General features: G+C 36.9%; 11 protein-coding genes across 11 annotated transcripts; 4 read left to right on the top strand and 7 right to left on the bottom strand. All coding sequences in view use genetic code 12, as the record gives it.

The window, feature by feature from the left end:
- Positions 1–377: 377 nt before the first annotated feature.
- Positions 378–1,193, bottom strand: PVL30_005315 (uncharacterized protein; the record flags this gene model as incomplete). The annotated part of the gene is made up of 1 exon (XM_001523716.2): positions 378–1,193. One exon carries the CDS (start codon positions 1,191–1,193, stop codon positions 378–380), a length of 816 nt encoding a protein of 271 aa, XP_001523766.2.
- Positions 1,194–3,576: 2,383 nt separating this feature from the next.
- Positions 3,577–5,892, top strand: PVL30_005314 (uncharacterized protein; the record flags this gene model as incomplete). The annotated part of the gene is made up of 1 exon (XM_001523715.2): positions 3,577–5,892. The coding sequence occupies one exon, from the start codon at positions 3,577–3,579 to the stop codon at positions 5,890–5,892; it is 2,316 nt and encodes a 771-aa protein (XP_001523765.2).
- Positions 5,893–6,062: 170 nt separating this feature from the next.
- Positions 6,063–9,266, bottom strand: PVL30_005313 (uncharacterized protein; the record flags this gene model as incomplete). The annotated part of the gene is made up of 1 exon (XM_001523714.2): positions 6,063–9,266. The coding sequence occupies one exon, from the start codon at positions 9,264–9,266 to the stop codon at positions 6,063–6,065; it is 3,204 nt and encodes a 1,067-aa protein (XP_001523764.2).
- Positions 9,267–9,695: 429 nt separating this feature from the next.
- On the bottom strand, positions 9,696–11,831 carry PVL30_005312 (uncharacterized protein; the record flags this gene model as incomplete). Its single annotated transcript, XM_001523713.2, has 1 exon — positions 9,696–11,831. One exon carries the CDS (start codon positions 11,829–11,831, stop codon positions 9,696–9,698), a length of 2,136 nt encoding a protein of 711 aa, XP_001523763.2.
- A 521-nt stretch (positions 11,832–12,352) lies between these two features.
- Positions 12,353–12,854, bottom strand: TIM9 (protein transporter tim9; the record flags this gene model as incomplete). Its single annotated transcript, XM_001523712.2, has 2 exons — positions 12,353–12,383; positions 12,622–12,854. The coding sequence occupies 2 exons, from the start codon at positions 12,852–12,854 to the stop codon at positions 12,353–12,355; spliced, it is 264 nt and encodes an 87-aa protein (XP_001523762.2).
- Positions 12,855–13,326: 472 nt separating this feature from the next.
- On the bottom strand, positions 13,327–14,739 carry SLM5 (asparaginyl-tRNA synthetase; the record flags this gene model as incomplete). Its single annotated transcript, XM_001523711.2, has 1 exon — positions 13,327–14,739. The coding sequence occupies one exon, from the start codon at positions 14,737–14,739 to the stop codon at positions 13,327–13,329; it is 1,413 nt and encodes a 470-aa protein (XP_001523761.2).
- Positions 14,740–15,212: 473 nt separating this feature from the next.
- On the top strand, positions 15,213–16,154 carry PVL30_005309 (uncharacterized protein; the record flags this gene model as incomplete). Its single annotated transcript, XM_001523710.2, has 1 exon — positions 15,213–16,154. One exon carries the CDS (start codon positions 15,213–15,215, stop codon positions 16,152–16,154), a length of 942 nt encoding a protein of 313 aa, XP_001523760.2.
- A 145-nt stretch (positions 16,155–16,299) lies between these two features.
- Positions 16,300–18,369, bottom strand: PVL30_005308 (uncharacterized protein; the record flags this gene model as incomplete). The annotated part of the gene is made up of 1 exon (XM_001523709.2): positions 16,300–18,369. The coding sequence occupies one exon, from the start codon at positions 18,367–18,369 to the stop codon at positions 16,300–16,302; it is 2,070 nt and encodes a 689-aa protein (XP_001523759.2).
- Positions 18,370–18,855: 486 nt separating this feature from the next.
- Positions 18,856–20,505, top strand: DED81 (asparagine--tRNA ligase; the record flags this gene model as incomplete). The annotated part of the gene is made up of 1 exon (XM_001523708.2): positions 18,856–20,505. One exon carries the CDS (start codon positions 18,856–18,858, stop codon positions 20,503–20,505), a length of 1,650 nt encoding a protein of 549 aa, XP_001523758.2.
- Positions 20,506–21,280: 775 nt separating this feature from the next.
- Positions 21,281–22,675, top strand: ARG4 (argininosuccinate lyase; the record flags this gene model as incomplete). The annotated part of the gene is made up of 1 exon (XM_001523707.2): positions 21,281–22,675. One exon carries the CDS (start codon positions 21,281–21,283, stop codon positions 22,673–22,675), a length of 1,395 nt encoding a protein of 464 aa, XP_001523757.2.
- Positions 22,676–24,248: 1,573 nt separating this feature from the next.
- Positions 24,249–25,095, bottom strand: PVL30_005305 (uncharacterized protein; the record flags this gene model as incomplete). The annotated part of the gene is made up of 2 exons (XM_001523706.2): positions 24,249–24,872; positions 25,087–25,095. 2 exons carry the CDS (start codon positions 25,093–25,095, stop codon positions 24,249–24,251), a joined length of 633 nt encoding a protein of 210 aa, XP_001523756.2.
- Positions 25,096–26,416: the final 1,321 nt, after the last annotated feature.

Raw genomic sequence — 26,416 nt, 5'->3', positions numbered from 1 at the left:
GTCCGATGCGTGGGAAATTAATAGTTGTGAAATCTGAAAATTTAATTTGATTTTTAATTCTTTTCTTTTTTTTTTTGACTTTGTCAGTGAGAGTTTGATGTAGTGCGGCTCAGATTCCTTATATATATTTTTTCTTTTCAGTTTTTCAGTTTTTTCTTTTTTTTTTTTTACACATTTGAGTAAACGTTGATTTACTACAAACATTGATTAAGAGTTTATTCTGTCAAGTTACTTTGTTATTTAGTGTTGTCTATTTAAGCAAAATGAGAATTTTAAAGAGATGTTGAAGTTTCATGAGTATTTCGGAAATAGAGGAAAGAGAGACAATAACAACAACACATATGCTATTTACTAACCTTTGCGCAAGGCTATTGCATTTACTTCTTGCCCTTCTTTTTCGACTTTTTCCCATTTTTCTTCTTCTTTTTCTTATTACTGTTAGTTGTTGGTGCTGACACTGGAGTCAGTGGATCTTCCTCAAGAGAAGCTGAATTCACAGTTGTATTGTTTGACTTTGTTGATGCATCTTTTTGCTCAGTTTGCACATTTTGTGCTTGACCATCTATTTTTTCTGTATTTTCTGTATTTTTAGGTTCCAGTTCTGGGGTTGGTACCTTTGTTGCTTGATCTTTAATCTGGTTTTGTTCTTTGTTCTTTGAACTTTGATCACTATTTTGAATTGGCACACCATTTGATTCTTTAGTGTTTTCATGCATAGTTTCAACCAAGTCTTGATTTTTATCTTGACTAGTATGCTTCTGCTTAGGTTCCAATGTTTGTTTAATCCCATCATTTGTTTCAGGCGCATCTTCTTTTTGCTCTTTACTAGTTGATGCTTTTTTGCTCACTGGTGCTTCATTTATAACCTCATTAGTATTTTCATCTGGTATATCCTGTACTATTTCTCGTACACGTTCTTCAAATTTGTGTTGTTGGGTTTTATTCAATGTGGAAGGCAGCACTGTTTCACTTTGCAAGAGGGGACTTGTTTCTGTTGCAGTTTCTGTTTGTATATTTCTAGGTTCTCTGTACTCATCATAATCTCTTGTCTCTGTGTTATTGAGTAGACCTCCTCGTTCTTCATCGTCAATAACATTTGTTCGTCCTACACGTTTGTAAATCAAGTAGGATCCCAAGACAATGAGTGGAATAAATGTCCATAGCATGGCAATAGGGATTGATATGTCACTCATTTGGGAGAAACAAAATTGATTAACAAGTTAGCTTTTTCTTCTTTTTCTTCTTTATATTAGTTTTATCTAATTTATCCTTTTTCTTTTTTCTTTTTTTTTTGGGCCGTTGCAGAACTAGGAAATCAGATGGTGTTGTAGTTAGCTTTGTTATCTTTCCAAGAATCAACAAAGGTGTACAATATTAATGATTATATATATTTTTTTGCAGTGTTTTTTACACCATTAGTTAGTTTTTCTTTTCATGTTTTTTTTTTTTTTTCACCATTTTTATTTTTTATTTTTTTGGTTTTTCGGTTTTTCGGTTTCGCATCCATTCTTGTAATAATTTGTCATTCTCACTCACTCACCCACTATTTCTTCGTTCCGTTTGTATATGTGTATATATAAATAGTCTATTAACTATTGCTTTTATTGGAGTCCAGTTTTAGAACGATGGAAATGGGGAATAACAAAAGAGGCCAGAGTTTTGGGGGGAGGTTGAAAGTGAAGAGAAGCTAGCCAGTGTTCCCCTTTTCCCCCACCCCCACTCTTTTTCTTTTACAGCTTTTCTTCTTAATAGATACATATATAAGATTGTCTTCTTTTTGTCTTTTGATCTTAACTCAGTAAATAGTTGCAGTAGAGAAGTTCAGTAAATGTTTATTGGTTTATTCATAGTTTGTTGGTGGGTGCGTATACTGTTGTTTTGGCCAAAACAAAAAGAGGAAATAGATCTCACAATTGAAGTAAAGAACATATTGCATGTTTTGATCGAGATAAGTTAAGGCTGGTTAGCCGCTTAACTTTGGTCAAAGGATATATAGATGAACAATCTCTTTCTGCTTCCTCCTCCCCCCACCAATAGTTCGTATATTCCATTGCTAATTATTTCCCCCTTCACCCTTCACCCTTCACCCTTCACTCTCTCCTTAATATATTTTTTTGTTCCTGTTTCTGTTTTGGCTCACACGCAGACTTGCCCCTAAAGGAAAATAAAACATAGAATAAAGGGGGGGGGGGGGGGGGGACAAAAAATAATAATAAATTTACGCGTACATTTTTAAAAAACACTACAAAACAAACATCAAAAGATCAAGAAGAAACTAACCAAATAGAAGTAAAAAAAAAAAAGAGACAAAAGCCACGATGATAGATTTTAATTTAGAGATGAACTAAAGGATCTTCAAAGATCTATATACATATATATATATACGTATACTCTACAGTTACATATGATGATAATATCTTGTGATGTTAGGAACATATTTAGGGTTGGGTGTATATATTTATAAGATATATGAGAATGTGTTATCCACAGAGGTAGATGGCCAGTATATAACTGTGTTTGTTGTTACAACCAACCAACAGAAGAATGTGTAACAATCACTGACACTTGGCAAATGAACAAAATTGAATAAAAAGAAAAAAGGAATTTATCACACAATTTTTTTATTTATTTTTTTTATTTTATTTTTTATTTTCTCTTCTCTTCTCTTTGGCCAATTGCGAGAAGAACCCTTTGCATAATTTTGCTTCCCTTTTTTTTTATTTTTTTTATTTTCACTAACTCACGCGTAACACTCTGACACTACTCTTGCTTCCTTAGTCCTTGCTTTGTACAGCTGTTTGTATACGTACAACAAACAAGAGCTTTAGCACAGATTGGCCAACAGAGGAACAAAAAAAACAAACCATAAACATAACCCTAATAATGAAAGTGACTTTTAAAAATTTGTAAACACGGCTCTACTGCAGCAAACTCTCTTGGAATAACATTGGTGTCGGCATGAGGTGAATGGCTGCTGCTGCTGCTGGTGGTGGTGGTGGTGGTGGTGGTTGTAGTACTACTACTGGTAGTACTGATGCTACTATTTATAACCAAAAGTAAACACCAGACACAAATAAAAAAGAATAAGAGCAAAATATTCAGACAGACACTAAAATTTAAGCACCGACACAGACACACACATACACACACGTATATACAGAGACACACAACACCGACAACACATACAGAAGAAAAAATAAAAACAGAACACAAAACAAAACATAACATAACAAAACATAACAGATTGCATTTTATTACCTTTCAACTACGTCAATACCAAAGTAAAGAAAAAAACAACAATAATAATATATTCAAAAAATGAGAGAACAAATAAGACAAAGAAAAGAAAAAAAAAAAAGAGCTTTGGAGATTTACCTCAGATTCTCAAATCAAAGACTTTGCACACTCAAGGTATATCACACTCTTTTCTTTTCTTTTCTTTTCTTTTCCTCTTTTCTCTTTTCTCTTCTTCAAAAACATATTATTATACCACTGGGAAGGATCAAGAGTATTGTTTCTTTATTTCTTTTCTTTTTTTTCATATTTTTTGTCTTTCTTGTTTTCTTCCACTCACCAATGTTTCCACGATTCTCAATATCGTCGCTCATTCTAGCGGTGTTGGTAATTTGCATACTAGTATTCAACTTGCTAATCTTAACCTCCCTGGGCAAAGAAAACCAAGTTGTCTCACACACAGCAGGTGCTACCTACTACACTGGAGGCAAACATGCATTGAAAGCCCACGTCGACAAGGTTGACTCACCAGAATTCATTGCTGCAGTGGTTAAGGAACTCGAAGAAACCAAAAAGGAGGAGTTGCTCGACGAACTAAAAGCACAAGTCTCCAAAGACGAAAAACCAGCAATCATTCAAAACTTGAAAACAGAAATGCGAACAAAATACTTGGACGTACTCAAGGATACTTTAAAGGAAGAAATTAAAGAGGAAAACACCAATGAAATATTTAAACAAAGTGCACTTTCATACGAATTGTTTGAAAAATTGGCAAATGACTATGCCAAAACCCACGAAAAAGAATTCCAGCCAGCTGCATTCCTCTCAATCTTGAAGGAACTACAAATTGACCAATTCCCAAAAGAATTTGAACTACAAGTTGAACGAGCCACGAAAAACTTTTTTGACCGCAAAAAATACTTTAACTACCTCTTGAAAGATATCCTTTTGGAAAATACACCAAAATGCGAAGCATTTACAGATGAAGAAAAGGGTAAAAAACTCAATCCAACATACCAATGGGACGCACGCATCATTTCTGAAAAATACCTTCGTGAATCAAATTTGAAAATGAGCGGCGACAAGTTCAAATGCCTTAAAGAATCACACGAAAAAGTTGTTTCGAAATTGAAAACTTTGGCAACTCCACCCTCCAAATTTGTTAGTGGACGCGGAATAGTCATCAATGGTGCCGGAGGAATGTTGGTGGGAGCATTGACTGTAATTTCAAACTTGAGAGACCGCGGCTCAACTTTACCCGTTGAATTAGTGCTCGATAGAGCAACAGAATACGATAAACAAATTTGTGACGAACTCTTGCCTAAAACATTAAATGGTAGATGCGTTGTTGTTGAAAACGAAGTGGGAACCGAAGTCTTTAACGCCATTTCAGAAAAATTCTCGCGCAAAATTTTAGGTATCCTTGTCTCATCATTTGACGACACTATTGCCATCGATGCCGACAACTTCCCCATTGCAGACATTGACAATTTAATCACAACTGAGCCATACCTCTCAACAAAGATGATTTTATGGCCAGATTTATGGGTAAAACTCACAAGTCCACTCTACTACAAAATAGCCGGAATCGAAAAGGGAGAGATTATCCACAGATATGGATTAAAGAATGAAGACAAGTTTGAAGAATACATTCAAAAGGATAAACAATCAGAAGTACATTACCACGATTTCGAAAACTTACCCAACCCCATCTCAGTCGAAACTGGCCAATTGGTATTTTCCAAGTCGGAACACATGCGCTCATTGCTTTTAGCATTATACTACAATATCAATATGAAAAAATGGTACGAAACCTTGCTCTACCAAGGTGCCTTTGGTGAAGGCGACCGAGAAACTATTGTACCAGCCCTCCACGTTATGAATGAAAGATACCACTTGATGAACCAAAAGGTTCACATTTTGGATTATGAAGGTGTCGAAGGCAAGGGCGGATCCACTTCGGGATTGGGGCAAACCGACCCTAGAGACAATCCACAATTTTACGCTGATTGGAAACTGTTTCTTTCGTCAAAGAATATGGACCAGAGATTAAACCCTTTCCAATCTGGCGATTTCACAAGGCGTCTTGTTGAACAATTCAAAAACTATAAACAAAAGTTGATTGAAGACAAGCAAATTGATGATGAAGCAACAGCACATAGACTAGTCGAATACAAGTTCCCAGGTCTTTTGTTTCTTCACTGCAACCAACCAAAGATTAACCCAATCAAGAATAGTAAAGAGGGCCAATATGGAGCTTATTCGCGCCGTAGTCTAGGCAAAAAGGAGAAAGTCAAGAGTTTATTTGTTAAGGATTGGGAATTGAAATTCCATTCTATTGCGAAATGGGTCGTTTGTGAAGCAGTCACCAGTGCTGACTTTTGGCAAAATGAAAAAGCGGACCAAAAACATGTTTGTGAACGAGTAACAAAGTATGTTGAATTCTTGAAAGAAGATTCATGGAATCTCGAATCAGAATTTAAAGGATTCGATATTGAAAAGAGTAAAGTTGGCTCATCGGAAAAAGAAGCCGAAGAAAATATAAAAGCAATTGAAAAGCAACAGGAAGAAGATAAGAAATTGGATTCCGAGCAAGGAGCAGGAGCAGATGCAGAAGATGAGAAAAAAAAGCAAGAACCTGATCATCCAGTGCAGTAGCGCGTCGTACATAACTTCTAATACTATTTATAATGTAAAATTAGTGATGCATTTTTCTTTTTTTTTTTTGGTATTTTCTCGGAAAACAAAATAAACTTTTGTATTGTTTTACTTTATCAATATAGCTCTATAACATTCTATTTGATTGTTTTCTTCACTCCCTTAATTTCTCAATCTTCCCCAGAATCTTCTTCTTCGGAAGTTTCACCAGACTCTTCACCAGAGTCTTCACCGGACTCCTCGTCCTCCTCGTCCTCTTCTTCGCAGCTATCACAGTCGGTTGCACCTTCGATACTCTCAACATTGATATTATAGCCTTGTTCATGGAAAAAATCGCCAATCTCTTTAACTTTATCCAGCGGCAAACTAGTAAACACCACTGAGTGGTTTGCATCAAATAAATTGATAAAATACTCTTTCAAAATAATCACCACATCCTCTGCTGTCGTATTATTTAATTTCTGCAAAAACAGCTCAGTATAATTGGGACCACGTTCCTTGAACAAATTATCGCCAACTTTAAAGCTTGCAGCATACGAGCTCGACTCTTGACTATTTGCAAGTGCATTGACAATAGAAGCAATAGCACTATCCAATGATATCCGATCAATTTCAAGCTCGCCCAGTGCATATTGGGAAACAATCTCTTTTGCACGTACCCAAGCTTGCTTTGGATCTGCTCCTCTATAGATGGAAAATGTCAAGTATCCCATCTCCAAATTTTTTTTCATATTTACACCATATGCTAAACCAGTACCTCTTATGGCTCTCCAGAATGGTCCCTCTACAGCACACAAAAACTCAATGGCAAGTGAGATTATCGGAACATCATCGTCTAGATAATCAGTGGGGATCTTGGTTGCAGCAACAAGATGTGTAGATTCTGTTGCTGGGATATCGATAAGATGCGCTTCGTGTGCACATTTCAAACCTAAGTCAGAACGGAAATTAAATGATCTTGGTAATTTATTGAATGGTTCAACATTAAAAGTGCTAGACTGATTATCATTTGTTGTTGTTGTTGTTGTTGTTGTTGTTGTTGTTGCAACAAACTCATTCCAGCTGCTAACTGGATTATCCAAGTCGGCTGTGTTCCCCATAATAATCACTTTAATATTATCGAGGCTAAATAATTGAGTTTTGATTTCTTCTAAATCTTGGGCTATCTTGTCAAAACCACCATTATTGATATCCTCGAGTAACTCCTTAAAGAATTGTTCAGTATGCATTGCATCCTGACCTTTTCTTAACGATCTATCGGTAAACAAATTCCGGAATTGAGACGAGTACATCATCAACTCACCATTTCTCTTTTTATCAGGTAAAGAGTTGATAATTTTTTCAATAATCACCTTGACTCTAGCTTCTTCAAACTTTACATAATGCGTGATGTTATATAACCACTGGATTGCTCTATGATAATTTTTGGTCTCAAACTTAACCATCATACAGATTAATTCCAAAAATTGGTAATCATAGCCATTATCAAGTTGAAATTCAATCAAGTCACGGTTGAGGTCAGCAATTACAGTCTCGTATGGTATATATTTACCATCTGGTAATTGGATGGACATTGAGAAAATCTCCTCGATTATCGACATATACTTGAGCAAATGGGGTTTCAATCTTGCCGACGACATCACCAATTGGATAGTGGTAAACTGTGATTTAAAATTTTCAAAGTGGATAAATAATGGGAAATCAGATGGAGTGTCATCCTTCAATTTGGCACTAAACTCATCATCAACATATTGACTGGTTAAGACATTGGCAACTCCTTTAAGACCAGCTCTATACGAATCTGTTTTGATAAATGCAATTTTTGATGGATCGGGTTTCTTAAACTCTGTAAGTAAGTTATCAGGAATTGGCATATCATTTTTTTCTTGTGCAGCAGTTAAACCCTGGGCAAGTAATTTCAAGCCATCTGCACCATACTTTTCCTTTATTTTTTTGCTCAAACTCTTATTTTGTTCCTTGTGTAATTGATTCAATTTTGCAGATGGTTTGGCCAAGATCGTGGCTGAATGGTTCTTTACAAAATATTCGTTTATGACATCACACCATTGCTCAGACGTCCACGTCAATAATTCATCATACTCATTCAAATTCTGCGTCCATTTCGCCAAGTCCGATCCATCGGGATTACCATAGATGAAATCCAGTATTGCCACATTAGAAAATGTACTTGGACTCTTTTCTGTTTGGGAAATAAATTTCAATCTTTGCTGATTAATAATTTGCCTCGTGTATAATAAATTCATGTTGTCGGGTTCAGTTTGTGACTTCAAGAGCTCCTTCATTTTTAACTCCAAATCCTTTAATTTCTCAACTGGTACACCATTACATGTGAAATTCAAAGCGGTCCTGAAATAGTCATCTGTTGAATATTCGATATCAGTGGCAAATGGGTTCTCTACTTCAACAAGTTGCTTATTGAACAATGAGATGGGGCTGTCAGTAAAATACGTACCCACCATATCAACTGCAGTATTGATCAACACGTCATCTCCTTTTGGACCAATCCATGACATGAGTAATTCTCCAGTAGACTCATCCTTCTCAGGAAATTCAACAACTTTAGACACACTCTTGAGTAATAATGGATCTTTTTCGGAATCAACAAATGGACGTTTGTTTGGTATAGCAGGTAATGCTTCGAGTTCGCTATCAAACTCGGTCATTATATTCAACAATTCGTCTTGATTGATTGATCCAGTAATAACAACACACAAATTATCTGGTCTGTACATTGCTTTGTGAAACTCTCGTATCTGGTCACTCTTCAAATGACGCAACTCTGCCATTAACCCACCGGTTTCCGAGGAGTAGCCCGATTTGGGAGAGTACAATGTTTCTTGCATTGCCTTGAAAGAAGTAAACCAAGATTGACTTTCGATTCCTTGCATCTCACTAAATACTACTCCCTTCTCTTTCCCATTTCCATCGATATGATAAACCTCTGTTAAACATGCTTCGTCTGTCAATGTCGGATTGAACAAGTGGTCTAAATATATAGGCAAAAGGGTTTTGAATCCTTCCCATCCTGCAGTGGTTAACGTGTAAACTGTTTGGTCGACTGCAGTCCATGCATTTGTTTGCGAGTAAAGTCTATTTCCAAGTGCATCCAATAACCCTTTAAAAGGATACTTTTTCGACCCCATAAATACCAAATGCTCCAAAGTGTGTGGACACCCAGAGTTGTCCTGGATCTCAGTGGCAACTGCAAAATATCCATTTACTACTGGTGATGGCTGGTTGATATACGTGAGCTGCAACCCAGTTCGCTGAGACTTCCATTTCGTGATATGTGCTGGAGCATACTCTACTTCAAATGAAGCCTGTTTAACAAACGGTGAGCTGAGCTTAGTCATTCTAAATAAATGGCGTAGAAACGAAATTGTGGCCAACCAAAAGTAGCTCAAGAACAACTGATGCTTGAAAAGAATAGTTGTTACTGATTAAGATTGTAGCACACCGTCTGAACTCTAAAATGGAAATAAAATGAAAATAAAAAAAAAGAAAGAAAATAAAGAAAAATGCACTGAGATAAGAGTGAAAAGAGAGAATAAAAAATAGAAGAGAATAAAATAATAGAGAGAGAGAAAGAGAGAGAGAAAGAGAGAGAGAAAAAGAAGCGAGAAAGAAAAGTTGAAAATGCAAATGAGAAAGCGCAATCTTTCCCTTTAGTTTTCTTCTCTTATTTACCATAGTTTCTTTTTTCACCCCCACCCCACCCCCAAAACAATAAAGTGAAATGAAATGCATCAAGAAAACAACTAAATTTCAATTCTACCCTCTAATTATCTAATCTCCAGTTCTGCCTCTTTGAACATCTTAAACAATTCCCCAACTTCTTCTTTCATTGTTCTAGTTAGTCCGACCAAATCTTCGTCCAGTCGATTGTACATGACACAATTGGCAAACATCAACATGATATCCCTCTCCAATTCCACCACCAGCTGATAAACAGGTGGGTCAGCCTTAGATTTTAAAGCCTTCAAAATAGTTTTGAGGTCTTTTGGTTGATGAATAATCTCATAATAATTTGGCGCGTCTTTAGCATTAACAGCGTGCAAAAATGGCGAAGAAAACCGGTGTTCTTGAATGGAGTTTAGTAAACTAATGGCAATACTTTGGAATTTCTTATGGTGCTGCAATGGAGCGCCGGGAGAATGTGATCTCGGCCGTTTTCTTGTTTCGCGTATTTCTCGTGAATCTCTGGTATCCTCTTGAGCTCGTACAGATTCGTCTTTGAGCTGGGGTTTTGTTTCTACTATGGCTCCGTGTTGCTTTTCTGAAGTTGGCTTTTTAGTGACTTCATCTTTTATTGCAATCAGCTCATCGTCCGTGCGAATTTCTTTAGCGTCAGCATCGGCACCAACTGAATCGTGAGATTGTTCTTTATCTTCCTTTGAAGGGTCCTGTGATTGTGGTTGCGTCTGTGGTTGTGCATGTGTTACGTCTTCAGCTTCAGTAGTTGGCTCTTCAGTCGAGTTGTTCAGCTTTGTTTCTTCAAGATCCTGTCGCAGTTGCTCATGCAAATCATCTTTATTGTCAACAATTTTATCTTCAATTTCACTCGCCAGCAGAGTATTATTTTCCCCTTTTAGATTTTCATCTGCTAGTTTTTCATCTTCTTTGACACTTTTTAATACTTGTTCATCTTCAAGATGCTCGTCATCCTGTTGGTTGACTGAAACTGTATCTTTCAGTTCATCCACCTGTTCTTTAGTACTAATTTCCAGCCTTGTTGGTGGAATGAGATCTTCAACTTCTGGACTTGCAATTTCTTTTACATTCACAGGATCTGATACGTTAGAGCTTTGTTCCCTAGGCGATTGCAGTATGTTATTGTTTAATACAGGCTCCTTGTCTATCTTTTCTTCGGTCGTCTTTTCTTGGAGCGTGTTTCTTGGTTCATCCTTAGCATCTTCTTGTTCAATCTCCTTCTTTTCCAATTCCTCTTTTTCTTGTTCAATCTCCTTCTTTTCCAATTCCTCTTTTTCTTGTTCTTCGCTCTTTTCTTGTTGTTCTTCTTCTTGTTGTTCTTCTTCTTCTTGTTGTTCTTCTTCTTCTTGTTGTTCCTTTTCTTGTTGTTCCTCTTCTCCTACTTCTTCCCTCTTTTCTTGAACTTGCTCCTCCCTCTTTCCTTGTTCCTCCTGTTCTTGTTTCTCCTGTTCCCGTTCCTCCTTCTCTTGCTCTTCGTTCTCTTGCTCTTCGTTCTCTTGCTCTTCGTTCTCTTGCTCTTCCTTATTTTCTTGTGTCTCCTTCTCTATTTGTGCATCTGTCATCGTTTCTTCTCTTTCTCCTTGCACCTTCTTTTCATCTTTTCCTTTTTCTTCCTTTTCATCTATAGTACTTGGTACCTCTTCCTTCTTGGAATCTTTATCTACATCCCCCATCTTCTCTTTAACCTCTGTTGTGGAATCTACCAATTCGTTTTTCTTTCCCTCACCAGCCACATTATTTTCGTCGTTGATAACATGGGGTCCACTTTCTTTATTGACTTCACTTCTTTTAATAAGCTCGCTTTTTGCAGTTTCCTCTCTATCATACAACAGTTTGGCGCTGTTTAATAAATACTTTGAGTACCTAAGCGTCGAAGTAGCCACTATAGTCTTTAAGTAATGCTCATATTGGTCACTAAATTCAACAATCACCAGGTCATTTGTAACACTAACAAACTTGCTGTATAACGTCCTATTCACTATAAAAGATAGTAGTTTGATATCAATTAATGGAAAATGTATATCATCGTTGGGGAACTTTGTTGTATATTGGAAGGTTGTCTCGTTCAAATCATCAATAAATTGCTGAACTGGAACTGATGCCTTATTATCCGCATAATCTCCAGTATAGTTGAGAACACTCTTATTTATAACAGCCCCAACTAGTATTATCAGTAGGTCTGGATTGATCTTGACTTGTTCCGTCATTTATCGAGCTAACAAGCTGCAGGTGGTGATGTTTACAATTTACAATTTATGAATCCAAAGATACCTTTTGTTCGCCAAAACTGAGCTTTGAGTTTTTTCTCTTAAAAGATCCAAAAAAAAAAAAATTAAAAAATACTACTGATAATAATATAGGGAGAAAGAAAAGAGAAAGCTATGTCCTGCTCCTAACAAATACCACATAGCAGGAAATAAGCATACAAAAGCTTGCAAACTTAAACAACGACTAGAGAAAGAATATAAAAAAACTGCCAGAGATAAATCCGTAAGAGTAAACAAGACTGAAATGATATTTAAAAAATTTTCAATGTACATTAATTATATACAGTTCTATCTTCATGTAGGCTTCGACATGGGCAGTTTCGAGGCAAAAAAAAACAGATTGTAAATCTGTTAAATCTCGTACCTTGCCAAAACTAAATCGTATAAAAACAATGTCATTATATAGTCCTACTCGATACAAATCACCATTGTCAGTATCAACACCATCAACAATTTTTTGCTTATTTCTGTCCTTGTTGCATCAACAATGCGCTAAAAAGAAAAGATAAAGTTAGTAATTTCATTCCTCATATAGTCATGACAAGCTTCTGTTTTTGCATTCACCTCCATCCCTGTAGACGTCTTCCTCTATCTCCCTTTCCTTCTGTTTCTCTCCTCCCCCCTCCGGCCCCAGCCCCTTTAACTCCTTCTCTCACACCCACATGCCGACCCACTCACTTTCACCCACTCACAATCTCTTGCACCTCATTCTTCTATTGTTTAAACATACTTTTGTTCTTGGAATCTCAATCCGACTCTTTCACTGTGTTTCAAAAACTTTTCTGAACATTTTGCAATACAGCTTGTCTCTCTTGAAGTCAAGTTGTTGGATGTAAAGTCATTGACACAATCTTCAAAACATCTCGACACCAAGTTTGAGTACAAGTTCATGAAATCCTTCATTTGCTTTTGTTCAACAATTTGTTGAAACTCTTGTTGTTCTTTAACGTTTAACTGATCCATCTTGAATTGTTACTGTAGTTTTCTTTTTACACTATGTTTGTTCTTGAACTGTGTATATATGTTTGTATATATTGGTTCTGAAAGTTAAGTGATGAATAATTTGCCTTGAATTTTCAACTGCAACCATTTTTTATTTTTGCATTTCGCAATTCTTGAGGGAAAATTAAATTTAAAGAAAAAAATTTTTTTTTTATTTTTTTTTTTAGTTTGCTTTTCGTGGGTGAGTGGAGAAACTCAAACGTCATAGTGCTCTTCCATATTTACAAGCTTCTATACATTAAATATATAAGATTATTTACGAAATTCTATACATTTCCTACCTTCCCTCATTTATCATCCACACACGTCAAACATACACTAAGAACTGTCCCATTTCATAAACTTCTCTTTTTTTTTTTTTTCTAAAATCCAAGTCTTATCCATCAAGCTGTATACCTCTCGCGCTATATGCTTCTTATTTGATTATCCGCAGCTATGCTTTGCACAAGCCTGGCGCTCTAGGGAAAGGTATGACATCTTTTACATTGTCATGTCCAGATAAGTATGTAACAAATCTTTCCCAACCCATTCCAAAACCTCCATGTGGAATCGTTCCATTTTTTCTCAATGTGGTGTACCAATCCATCTCTTCCACATCCATGCCATGTTTTCCCATGCTCTCCACCAACTCCTCATAATTGTGCTCTCTAAGCGAACCCCCAGCAAGCTCACCAAAGTCGGGGAAAAGTAAGTCATAGCATGCAACTGTGGGTTTTTCCGGATCAAACTTTGCCGATTTCAACATATAGAATGGTTTCATCTCGGCAGGATAGTCTGTGATAAATATGGGTCCATCTTTGGCAAGATATTTCTCATGCTCCAACAGAAGCGAGTCCCCGAATTCGAGCTTCTCTTCACTATCTTTTCGCAGTTTGTTCAAATACTCGATGGCATCAGTGTAGGTCATTCTAGGCCATTTCTCTTGTTTCGTAATTGCTGCCCATCTCGATTGCACCAACTCTTCTTCCAAATAAACACCTCTCAAATACTCCTTTTTCAGGTCAATAAGTTTCCGTGTCGAATACTTAATCATATCCTCGGTAAAATTTAACAATTGCTCTAAATCTTCCACATGCGATATCTCGGCTTCTAGCATCCAAAATTCACATAAATGTCGCGTTGTATTTGAATTTTCGGCTCGGAAGCATGGTGTCAAGGTCCACACTCTATTCAAAGCCATCGCCAACGCTTCGATATGCAATTGAGTCGAAACCGTCAAGTAAGTGGTCTTTTCAAAGAAATTTGCACTCTCGGCAATCTTGAAAGTTTCACCTGCACCCTCACAATCAGAACTTGTTATTATTGGCGGAGTGACCTTGGTAAAGTCGTTGATGTTAAAAAAATCAATCATTTGCGTCTCCAAAAATGATCTCAATCTATAAAAAGACGCAATAGTGGATGTTCGATGTTTAAGTGCTGGTAATGTACGCAAGAACTGCATTGATGTGGATTTCTTTTGCAAAGGGTAGTCTTCCTCTACATCACCAATTATCCTATACGAATGTTGTGGCTCCTGTGGGTTGCATCGAAGTTCTCTTGTTTGGCCCTTGCCTTTACTTTCTGCCCATTCACCATTGACTGCAACCGTTTGACCCACACGGAGTTTTGGTTGCTCTTTAGTCTGAAACACTACCTTGAGGTCTTCGGATGTCGTTCCATCTGCGAGATCAAGAAACCCAATATTCTTGGACTTTCTCACACTCTTGACAAACCCGCGGGCTTCAATAAGCTCTCCAGGTTCTGATTTTGCAAGATGGTGCTTAATAGTTGGATTGAGTGTGCTTTTATGTGCTAGCCGTACAAACCTCTTTTTTATCACGCATTTTGCTTGGTTGGTAATATTCATAAGTGGTAAGTTTATCTTCTATTCTTATTTTCTCTTCTCTTTCTTTTTTTATTTTTTGCTTTTCTGATTTTCGTCTTGCGTTGTTCTATTGTAATTTATCAATTCACTTTTGACGACCGACTACTTTTCAGATTTAAGTATATTAGCGGGACTTGTGAATGACCGAATTTTAATTGTGTTCTTGGTATACTCTTGATCTAGATCATTAAATCCTGTTTTTTATATTTGTTTTTAATTTTTTTTTTTTGCTTCAGTTATTGATATCATTTCCAATTTCTCTTTCTATTTTAATTTTCGTCTCTCTTTCTTTTCATAGCTTCTTTTTTTTTGCAACATTATCTACAACGTACATTTTATCAAAGTAAAGTTAAAAAAAATAAAAAAAAAACAAAAAAAGAGAAAAATGAGCTAAAGTAAAATAGATAAATAAGGAGATTTATAGTATTCACAATTATCACATTCTACTTTATACAATGCATACTCATCACTCGCATAGTGGCGATTACATTTCTCATGCTCATGATAGCCTCAATGATATGGTCAATCGTTATATAGCCATGGGTTTCCACACAGTGTGTTTGACTGAACATATGCCGAGGTTGGATGACAAATTTCTATATCCCGAAGAGTTGGAGAAACAATACACTGAGAATCACTTGCAAGATGACTTCTCGAGGTATTTGACACATGCAAAAAAACTTCAACTACAACATAAAGATGTGTTGAACATTATTGTAGGACTTGAGATTGAAGGTATCAATAAGGCACATATTGAATATGCTGCAAGTTTGATGCAAGATCCAAGCATTGAAGTGACGGTTGGCTCTATTCACCATGTTCACGAAATCCCAATTGACTTTTCCACCGATCTTTGGCTAAAAGCCAAACTGGTCAGTACAAATGGCCTAACAAGATCGTTATACAAGTCCTATTTTGATTTACAGGGTCAAGTTTTGGATTTAAAACCGACAATAGTGGGCCATTTTGATCTTATACGATTATGTCAGCCAGTAGATGATTTTGACGAGACTACCAAGCAACCAACACTGGAGGTAAACATAGCCAAGGATTGGCCCGAAGTATGGGAAGTAGTGGAACAAAATGTACAGAAAGTAGTACTGTATGGGGGCCTTTTCGAATTAAACTCATCAGCGATTCGTAAAGGCTGGGATACGCCTTACCCAAAGCAAGATATCACACAGTTGATAATCAAAAATGGTGGTAAGTTTTGCTTTTCTGATGACGCACATGCATGTTCTCAAGTAGGCCTTAATTACGAAAAAGTGCTTGCCTATATTGAAAAACTAAATATTAAAGAGATTTATTATCTAGAGTCGAATGATGGAGTCGTTGCACCGGTTGCTGTTAATGTAGAAGAGTTGAAAGCATCTTCATTTTGGAATCAGTACGTATAGATTAATATTCTAAATATATATAGACACATACATATATATATATATTGTATAAATATATGTATATATATCTATAAATACTTAATTAAATATTTATATCAACCAATTTTCCCTCCGTAGCTCATTATATATCGTTTCCATTCTGCAATTAATAGGATCTTCCAAACATACAATAAGTGACTGCTTTCTTGTCACATCTAACACACTTTTGTCCTTCTTTCAAGTCTGGTTGTTCAAATGGAACACATAAGGACTTGGCACCCATTGATGGAGCCTTTTCATCCACATCTCCATCCTCGCCATCCTCATTCTTGGCTGAAGCATCCTTGATGTCATCTTCACAATCAGCATCACCACACCATGGAGACAAAATAACATTCTTCTTGTTCAATGTTGGGACGAAATCCTTCCACTCTTCAACAAGCACACGGTGTTCGTCAAACTCTTTAGTAGCTTTGGCAAGTAAATCTGCTTGGATCTTTTCCAAAACCTCTGCAATGCTACTTTCCAAACCAGCCAACTTGACGTTAAGTTTTTGTCCGTCGTTCCTCCTAACTGCAGTGACTTGTTCTGATTCCAAATCCTTAGGACCAAACTCCACACGAAGTGGAACACCCTTCAACTCCCAATCGGCAAACTTCCATCCTGGGTTGTATGAGTCTCTATAGTCTCCAGTTACTCTGATACCTGCTTTCTTCAATCTGCTCTCAATATCTGCGGCACCTTTATTAATTTGCTCACGTTGCTCAGCAGAAGTCTTGGCAGTGATACCAACTGGGATAACAACAACTTGAGTTTGTGCAACTCTAGGAGGCAAGACCAAACCCTTGTTGTCCGAATGTGTCATAACCATAACACCAATAACACGAGTAGATAAACCCCAAGAGTTTTGGTAGGCAAACAAACGACCCTTTTCAGGACCTTCAGGACTTTCAACTGACATGTTAAACATCTTGGAGAAGTTTTGGCCAAGATGGTGTGAAGTACCACCTTGAATACCTCTACCGGTAGCAGGAATGAAACCTTCAACTGTTGTTGTGTAGTCACCACCAGCAAACTTTTCATTCTCGGTCTTTTTACCCTTAACCACTGGCACGGCCAACAACTCCTCGTATATAGCCGCATAGTAGTCCAATATTTGCAACACTTCCTCCTCGGCTTCTCTCTTGTACAAGTGTGCAGTGTGACCTTCTTGCCACAAGAACTCTCTAGTTCTCAAAAATGGTTGTGGGTGTTTAAACTCCCAACGCACAACCGAGTTCCATTGGTTCAATTTGATTGGCAAGTCACGGTGGGAACGAATCCATTTGGCGTAGTATGGGTACATAACTGTTTCTGAAGTAGGTCTAATGGCAATGTGCTCTTCCAATTCGGAGCTACCTGCTCTAGTGACCCAAGCAACTTCCGGAGCGAAACCTTCGATGTGGTCTTTTTCCTTCTCCAAAACTTTTTGCGAAACAAACATTGGGAAGTAGGCATTTTGAACACCCAATGCTTTGATTTTGGTGTTGAAATAGTCCTGGATGGTTTCCCAAACAGCGTAGGAGTTTGGTCTAAGAATATAACATCCAGAGACATCATAGTAGTCCAACATCTCACTCTTGACAACAACTTGGACATACCAGTTGGAGAAATCTTTCTCTTTATCAACTGTAATACCAATCAATTTGGCATCCTCGATTTTGGCATCCACTTTGCTTGCAGCAGCTTTCTTTTCAGCTGGAGCTGAAGCTGGAGCAGATGATGATGAGGAGGAGGAGGAAGCCTCGGCAGAAAAGTCTGTTTCGATCAATTCAATTCCAGTTGACTTCAAGTATTCAACAATGGTTTTTGCTGAAAGACACGCCGATGATGACTCGGTAGAAAGCTTTAAAGTTTCGTCCTTCTCAGCTGCCTTGACTACATTGGCATCGAGGAGTATTTTGACCTTTCCCGCCAAGTCCTTGCTCAAGTTGGCAATTGAAAATTCTTTAGCAGAAGTCTTGAAGAATTCCACAACAAGATCATCTTTGGCTAATCTTGGTTCCTTGACGTTTGCTGTTTTAGCAATAACTGGACTTGGGGTACTGGTAGATTGCAATGCAAATACCAAGATTGGGATTGGTGTAGCTGTTTTTGCAGTTTTTGGCTTGAAGATTAAGCTTTTTGTTGGTAAAGCTTTTTCATCTTCAGCTGAAGTAGCCAATGACAAGGCTGCTAAGGACTCTGCTAATGCCATGTTTATGTTTATGTTTGTGTTTTTGGTTTTGGTTTTGTTTTTCCTGTCGGTGAAGGTGGAGGTGGTTGAGGATGGTTTCAATTTATTTTTTATAAAAAAAAAGAATATTGAAATATCTTTTAACACTATTTTGGTACTCGTCTATCTCTTTGAGACCTCTTTTTTCATTTTCCAATTTTTTTTTAATTTTTTCAAATTTTTTTTTTTTCTCTTACTAAGAACTGGGTGGGATCTTCATCACAATATGCCGTGCTTCTCGCTTCCTCCTTCTTTCCCTCTCTCTTTGTTTCTTACACCATTTCTTCTCTCGCTCATTGTAAAAGAAAAAAAAAACAGAGAAAGAAAAAAAATTATCGTATAGTTGAAAAATTTACCAATTGAGTCAGAAGATAAGAAACAAAGAAATTCTTCCTAAACTTTAAAAAACAACAACAACAACAACAACAACAACAACAATTTAGTTAGACATTAACTCGAAATCAAAAGATGTCTACAGTATATGTCAATGAAAAATCAGGCAAGGATGCTGCTGATGCCACTGGCTCGGAGCAATCTCCATTTGCTTCTCCAGCTTATGCATTGTATACCAACCCAGACGCTAAGGTTTTGATCTACAAGCAAGTTGAAGAAGGCGAGGACTCAAAATTCGAGTACGTCGAGATATCTGCATCTGCATTGAAAAAGGCCAAGAAGGGAGCCGAGGGATTAAAGAAGAAAGCTGAAAAGCAAGCCAAAATGAAAGAGGAGACTCAAAACTTGCCCAAGGTTGAGGCTTTGGACTTGAACTCTATTGAAGAAGACAAGTCATTACCCGAAGCCAAAAAGATCAAATTGGGCAAGATCCTGGAAAACGTCGATAGCAGAGTTTTGGTGCAAGGTTGGATTCACCGTTTAAGAGTGCAAAAGGGTTTGGCATTTATTACTTTGAGAGACGGAACTGGCTTTTTGCAATGTGTCCTCACTGGAGATTTGGCCAAGGCTAGACAAACACAGGAATTGACTATTGAGTCAACAGTTGCCATCAAAGGTGTGATATCCAAGTTACCCGAAGGAAAGACTGCTCCAGGTGGAGTTGAGTTGAAGGCTGACTACTACAAGATTTTGGGTCTTGCGCCAGGTGGAGAAGATGCATTCACCAACAAGATCCAAGAGGGTGCCGATCCATCATTATTGTTAGACCAACGTCATTTAACTTTGAGAGGTGAAAGTTTGTCAGCAGTTATGAAAGTGAGAGCTGCATTTTTGAAATCCATCCGAAGAGTATATGTTGAAGAGGGACTCTTGGAAGTGACTCCACCATGTATGGTGCAAACTCAAGTCGAAGGTGGATCCACTTTGTTCAAGATGGACTACTATGGTGAAGAAGCATTCTTAACCCAATCTTCACAATTGTATTTGGAGACTTGTTTACCAGCACTCGGTGACGTTTACTGTGTTCAAGAATCTTTTAGAGCTGAAAAATCTCACACGAGAAGACACTTGAGCGAATACACACATATCGAAGCAGAATTGGGATTCCTCTCATTCGACGACTTGTTAAAGCACATCGAGACCGTGATTGTTAAGACTGTGCAATACGTCTTGGAGGATCCTGTTGCCGGTAAACTTATTGAGCAATTGAACCCTGGCTTTAAGGCACCACAATTGCCATTCAAGAGAATGCAATACATTGATGCTTTGGACTGGTTGAACGAAAGAGGTATCTTGAACGATGAAGGCAAGCCATTCTCCTTTGGAGATGATATCGCCGAGGCTCAGGAGAGAAAGATGGTTGACACAATCAATGAGCCTATTTTGTTGACAAGATTCCCAGTGGAAATCAAATCATTCTACATGCAAAAGTGTAAGGACGACCCTAGAGTAACGGAATCAGTTGATGTGTTGATGCCAAATGTGGGTGAAATCACTGGTGGTAGTATGAGATCTTATGAGTACGAAGATCTTTTGGCTGGTTTCAAGAGAGAAAAAATCGACCCAGCACCTTACTACTGGTTCCTCGATCAACGTCGTTATGGTACTTGTGAGCACGGAGGATACGGTCTTGGAACTGAGAGAATCTTGGCATGGCTCTGTGACAGATTTACTGTGAGAGACTGTTCATTGTATCCAAGATTCACTGGTAGATGTAAACCATAGATAGAACTTTATGATTTATAAATGATTGAGTGTATCTTGCTAAAAGAGTAATAACTATTTTCTGATAAACCGAGATCCAATCTCTTTGAAAAATAAAGAACACTTTGTTCAGCTTCTGTTTCTTTTTATTATTATTACTATTTTTTTTTTGTGTTCTTGAAATAATGAAATAAAGAGGTGAAGGAGAATAAAACTACAAGCTATGAGCGTATGTCTGAAGCAAAATGTAGAGCTAATTTATAAATAGACACTTATTAATTATAACTTTGACTTCAAAGTTCACTTTGCCTTGCTTATTTATTAAAGCTGGTGAGTTTTCAAATGTTTGTAGAAATTAAATAGCAGATCATTTAAATGAAATTGCAAAAAAGTAAAAGTAAAAGTAAAAAGTAAAAACAAAAAAAGGAGAAAAGAAGAAAAGATGAAAAAATGAAAAAATTAAAGAAGAAACGAAGAAAAGAAAGAACATATAAAAATACTGTGGTTAGTCATACATACTTTTTGGTACCCTTCTGACTCATTCCCTAATAGGTAATTCATTTTCGAAAAAAGATATTTAACCGCGATGATAAAAAAATTTTTTATGTTTCCACCTTTTTTCCTCACTTTCCCCTCCTCAACCTCCCCCTTTTTTTTTCATCAAATTTCTTCCCAGATATTATTTTTCTTTTGCAAATTAAAAGTAAGAAAGAATTATCGAAAAACAAAATTTTTTTTCAACATCAATAGATCAATCAATCAATCCAACAATTGAGTATATTTATAATATCCAACAATGTCTGAACAACCAAGTGAGAGCAAGTTATGGGGTGGTAGATTCACTGGAGCCACTGACCCACTTATGGATCTTTACAATGCCAGTTTGCCCTATGATCAAATCATGTATGATGCTGATTTGACTGGAACCAAAGTCTACACTGAAGGCTTAAACAAACTTGAGTTGATCACGGATGACGAATTGAGCAAAATCCATGAAGGATTAGAGGTCATTAGAAAAGAATGGGCTGAGGGTAAATTTGTTGAAAAGCCCGGTGATGAAGATATCCACACTGCAAATGAAAGAAGATTGGGTGAGATTATTGGTAAGCATATTGCAGGTAAGGTGCATACTGGTAGGTCCAGAAACGATCAGGTTGCTACTGATATGAGAATTTACGTGCGTGAATCGTTAAAGGACTTGAGTTTGAAATTGAAAACATTTATTGAGACTATTTTGAAAAGAGCTGAAAATGAGATTTCAGTATTGATGCCTGGTTACACTCATTTGCAAAGAGCGCAACCAATTAGATGGTCACACTGGCTCAGCTCTTATGCCACTTATTTCACAGAAGATTACAATAGATTGCAGCAGATTATTGCTAGAGTAAACAAATCACCTTTGGGTGCAGGTGCATTGGCTGGCCATCCATATGGCATTGATCGTGAGTTCCTTGCTAAGGGTTTGGGTTTTGATGATGTCATTGGTAATTCATTAACTGCAGTAAGTGATCGTGATTTTGTTGTTGAGACTTTGTTTTGGGGAACGTTGTTTATGAACCATATTTCAAGATTTGCTGAAGATTTGATTATCTATTCAACTGCTGAGTTTGGTTTTATCAAGTTGGCAGATGCTTACTCCACAGGTAGCTCGTTGATGCCACAAAAGAAAAACCCTGATTCATTAGAACTTTTGAGAGGTAAAAGTGGAAGAGTGTTTGGTGGCTTATCAGGGTTCTTAATGTCTATTAAATCTATTCCTTCAACTTACAATAAAGATATGCAAGAAGACAAGGAGCCATTATTTGACGCTTTAACCACCGTTGAGCATTCGATTTTGATTGCTACTGGTGTCATTAGTACCTTGACAATCAACAAGGAAAGAATGGAAGGTGCATTGACTATGGATATGTTGGCCACCGATTTGGCAGATTATTTGGTCCGTAAGGGAGTACCGTTTAGAGAAACCCACCACATTTCTGGCGAATGTGTTAGAAAAGCCGAGGATGAGAATTTGAGTGGAATTGACCAGTTGACATTTGAACAATTCAAGGAAATCGACAACAGGTTTGAAAAAGACGTTTTGGATTCCTTTGACTTTGAAGTCAGTGTTGAAAGACGTGATGCCTTAGGTGGAACTGCCAAAAGTGCAGTTTTGAAGCAGTTGAAAAACTTGAAATCACAATTGGAATAAAAGTGTAAGTTTGGTGAATTGGGTGTTTGATTTTAGCATGGTGTTCTATATATTTTATATAAATTAATTTTAATTTATTTTTTTTTTGTTCGGTACTATGGTCTGTCAATTCAATCGTCTTTTAGAAAAGTTGTTGTTGACAATCAACTATGTGCGCTATCCGCCCTATCTGTTTGATTTGTTGTTCTATGGAAAACAAATAAGAAAAAAAAAAGAAAAGAAAAGTAGAGAAGTGATAAGATAAAACCGGAGGTGGAGTCTGATGATTTTTATAATAATGATGATGAAGAAAAGGAAAAAGAAGAAGAAGAAGAAGAGTGCTGGAAAGAACAATATACAGTTTTGATGCAAAATAATTCCGTTCATACCTCTTACTAACAATGCTGTTCCTTTTTGTTCTGACACAAATACCGGTCAGCCCGTTGATCATTCGATTAACCGGATCTCAAATTTACATTTTCTACGTTTGAAACCGCATCGAATCAACGGAGCATGTAAAGGAATAAAAATAGAAAATGAAAAATACAGTTTGTTCAACGTTATCACTTGGAATGGGTTCAACTATTAAACAACTTTTCTTTTATTTCCTACATTCTGCTTATTTTCTGGTGTCCAATCTATATTGTCTTCATTTCAATTCTCTTCCCCTCGCTTTCTTTCTCTCTTTCTTTCTTTCTTTTTATTTTTGTAGGTTTTTTACCATAAACTCACACTTACATCTGGTCATTATGACAGAGGAACTAAGTCATAGGATCTATACTTTAAACCTCGCTCAATATCAATCTCGGATAGTACGGCTGGTGAAACCAAGAGTCTAAACGCATATGTAGGGGTTTTTTGTTTTTCTTTTTTTGGCTTCAAAAGGCAACTGATTTTGACTTTCGGAATTGCTCGTGATACATGTGCACGTTTTATGTTCAATACCTGCAGCGCATCCTCAAGGTTTGTGCATCATACAAAAAATGCGTTCATTGCGTTATCTCCATATGCAAGGAAGGATTTATAATGTTTTGTGCTCATGGTTTTTTCAACTACACTGATCAGTTTATCAGTCCACCGAACTTGCCGGAAGGAACTCCGAATGGTCTATATCGGCTGCCACCACCAGAACCACCAGGATCACCAGAACAACAAGAACAACAAGAACCACCACCATTATTTCCTTTTTCTTTCTTTGTTTGAAGCTCTCGTTCATTGCAATTTTTCTCTCAGTTATGATGGTTGCGAAAAAAACAAAAAAGAAAAGAAAGTAAACTAAAAATTAACAGAGCAAACTTTATGAAAACCCTTGTATGACGACTCTTTTCATGTTCTATAATATCAAGTTGCTACATTTTCAAAACTAGAAACAACTTATAAAAGAAAAAACATTTTATCTATCAAAAATACACTAATCCATATAAATATATTTCATGCCATTAAAAACAAACAATCTTTGGGAAAATGTCTAAAACTACAAACGTTAACAACCTAATACCAATGAAAAATAATTATAATAATAAAAAAAAAACCACAAAAAAATAGCACTCTGTGAAGTTTTTTTTAAAAATGTTTTCAATCACTTTGTCAAAACTCAAACAAACCTGGTCAATTTTTTAATCGTCAGTTTCAATGGTCCTTTTTTCCTTCCACTTTTCAAAGATGGACATTCGTCAACTTCATCTTCAATACGATAATTGTTGTTGTACTTATTCAAAAGGTTCTCGGATGTCTTGGGCAAGCTCGCCTCGCTGCTCGTACGACTATTCCAGTACATATCAGTATCAACTGGTGTCTCTTTTAAAAACTTACACCATTTAATCTCCTTTTGTGAAAGTCTCCCTCTATCTTTATCGTATTCCTCCGTGATTCTATCCAAGTCAATCACCGGCGCAGGTGTAGACATAGGCGTTACTGTGGCTGTTGTTGGTGCTGTTGGCAGCTTTTCACTCAATGTAAACACATTAGAGTTTCGCCGACCCTGGGTATTTAAATTATTGTGTCCTAGTCCTCCTCCACGCGGCGATGGTGGAGGCGTAGAACCAAAAGTATCAAATCGTGACGATGATATAGAGGAGACTTGGCTTCCCCGACGACCCAAGCTAATGGAGTCGGATCTTCGATGTTGTGTTGTGTAATTGTAGTTTGGACTCCAGTCGGCGTAGGAGTATCTCCTCAGTTGTGAAGTAGGTGTATTTGGGCTCATTTTATAATTCTTCTATAATTATCTTGTTTTTTCCAATATTTTAGTGATGGTCTCAAGCTGAGATTTTAATCTGAATTCTAAATTTGATTCAGAAGAAAAGGTCACTATTTATATATAAAGGTGTATATATATATATACAAATGGTCGTCTTTGTTCATTACATGCAAGATCAAACTAAAGGATAATGATAACCAAAAGGTTACGTGAGTCTCGAATATCCGGATACATAAAGCATATTGGAATATTAATAAGCAGTCTTGCATAATACGCATAGTTTCTTTTTCTTATAGGGGGGAAGAACCCATTAAAAAGAAAAAGAAAAAGAAAGTTCTGCCAAACTAAGCAAAGACATGCTTTCACAGCACTTGCTTTCGTGTGTTCTATGAATTTGAAAAGAAATTGCTTTGCAGAACAATCAGATAGTTATTTGGTGAGCAAACAAGTCGGTGAATAGGTATAAGTAAATAATAAACGAGGCGGGTGAAGAAGCACTGGCATGAACTTACATCATTTGCTTACAAAGCAAGATCCGGTTTGGTCGAGAACTTTTTTGGAAAAACAACATCAAAGTGAGGACTTAAAGGAAAAAAAGTGTGTAGGGAAAAATAAAAAAGGAAAAATGAATGGAACAAATTGACATCAAAGTGCAGGAACCGATATACCTCGGATACTGGTCCCGAATGTTAGCTAGTAGAATGACAAACTGGAAAAAAAGTCAACACCCGTTCATTCAAAGGAATAAACAAAATATGGGTAGATGTAAGATTGAGCAAGATCTAAAGCCCAGAATATAGCAGCAACTTTTTGAACGTTCAATTTGATAAATGCCAATTTCCCGCCAACATGAACTGAACAGGCAAGTTTGGTCTAGAACACTTATGGACACCACTCCATGTACACTGAATGGAAAGCAATTCATTTGTTAAAACCTTGTATTTGTTGTTGATTTTCTTTAGTTTTGGAGTTCTTATTCTATTTGTATTGTTTTTTTTCATCGGTTCAAATATGATGTAAAACTTGGCATTGTAAGAAGCCGAGATCTTTCTTCGATACCGATAAATTTTTTTTCTCATATACAATAATGTATCTCCAGTGAAGATTACTATAATATAGCTTTTAGAACGCTGGCATAGTGAACCTGATTTTGACGTCAATGTCTCCAATAACTTAGTTGGTATTCATACCAGGATTTCCAAGTGAGCAACTCTGATTGCTCTACTTATCAATACCATTACCATTTCTTTTCTTTGATCAACTTCAATTGCATTACTGTACTTTTATGCATGATTATGTGCTATGTTCCCTTTTCAATGGTCATCCAGGTTACTAATGACAGATTATGCTTCAAATTGAGGGGAGTGGAGGAGAAAAGGGGGAAAGAAAGAAGGGGGAAGAATCAAATTACCGACAGACAAAAAAAAATAAAATAATATATTTTAGACAAGTACAGCAATTGCACGTGACTTGGTTTGTGTAAGTAACCCAAATGTGTTGCAAAAGTACTCATAATACAGTGTTACCACCCACCACCCACCACCTACCACCTACTACCTACT

This window comes from Lodderomyces elongisporus, chromosome 7, assembly GCF_030384665.1.
Source record: "Lodderomyces elongisporus chromosome 7, complete sequence".
Classification (NCBI taxonomy): Eukaryota; Fungi; Ascomycota; class Pichiomycetes; order Serinales; family Debaryomycetaceae; genus Lodderomyces; species Lodderomyces elongisporus.
This window is presented reverse-complemented; position numbering and strand designations above follow the sequence as displayed.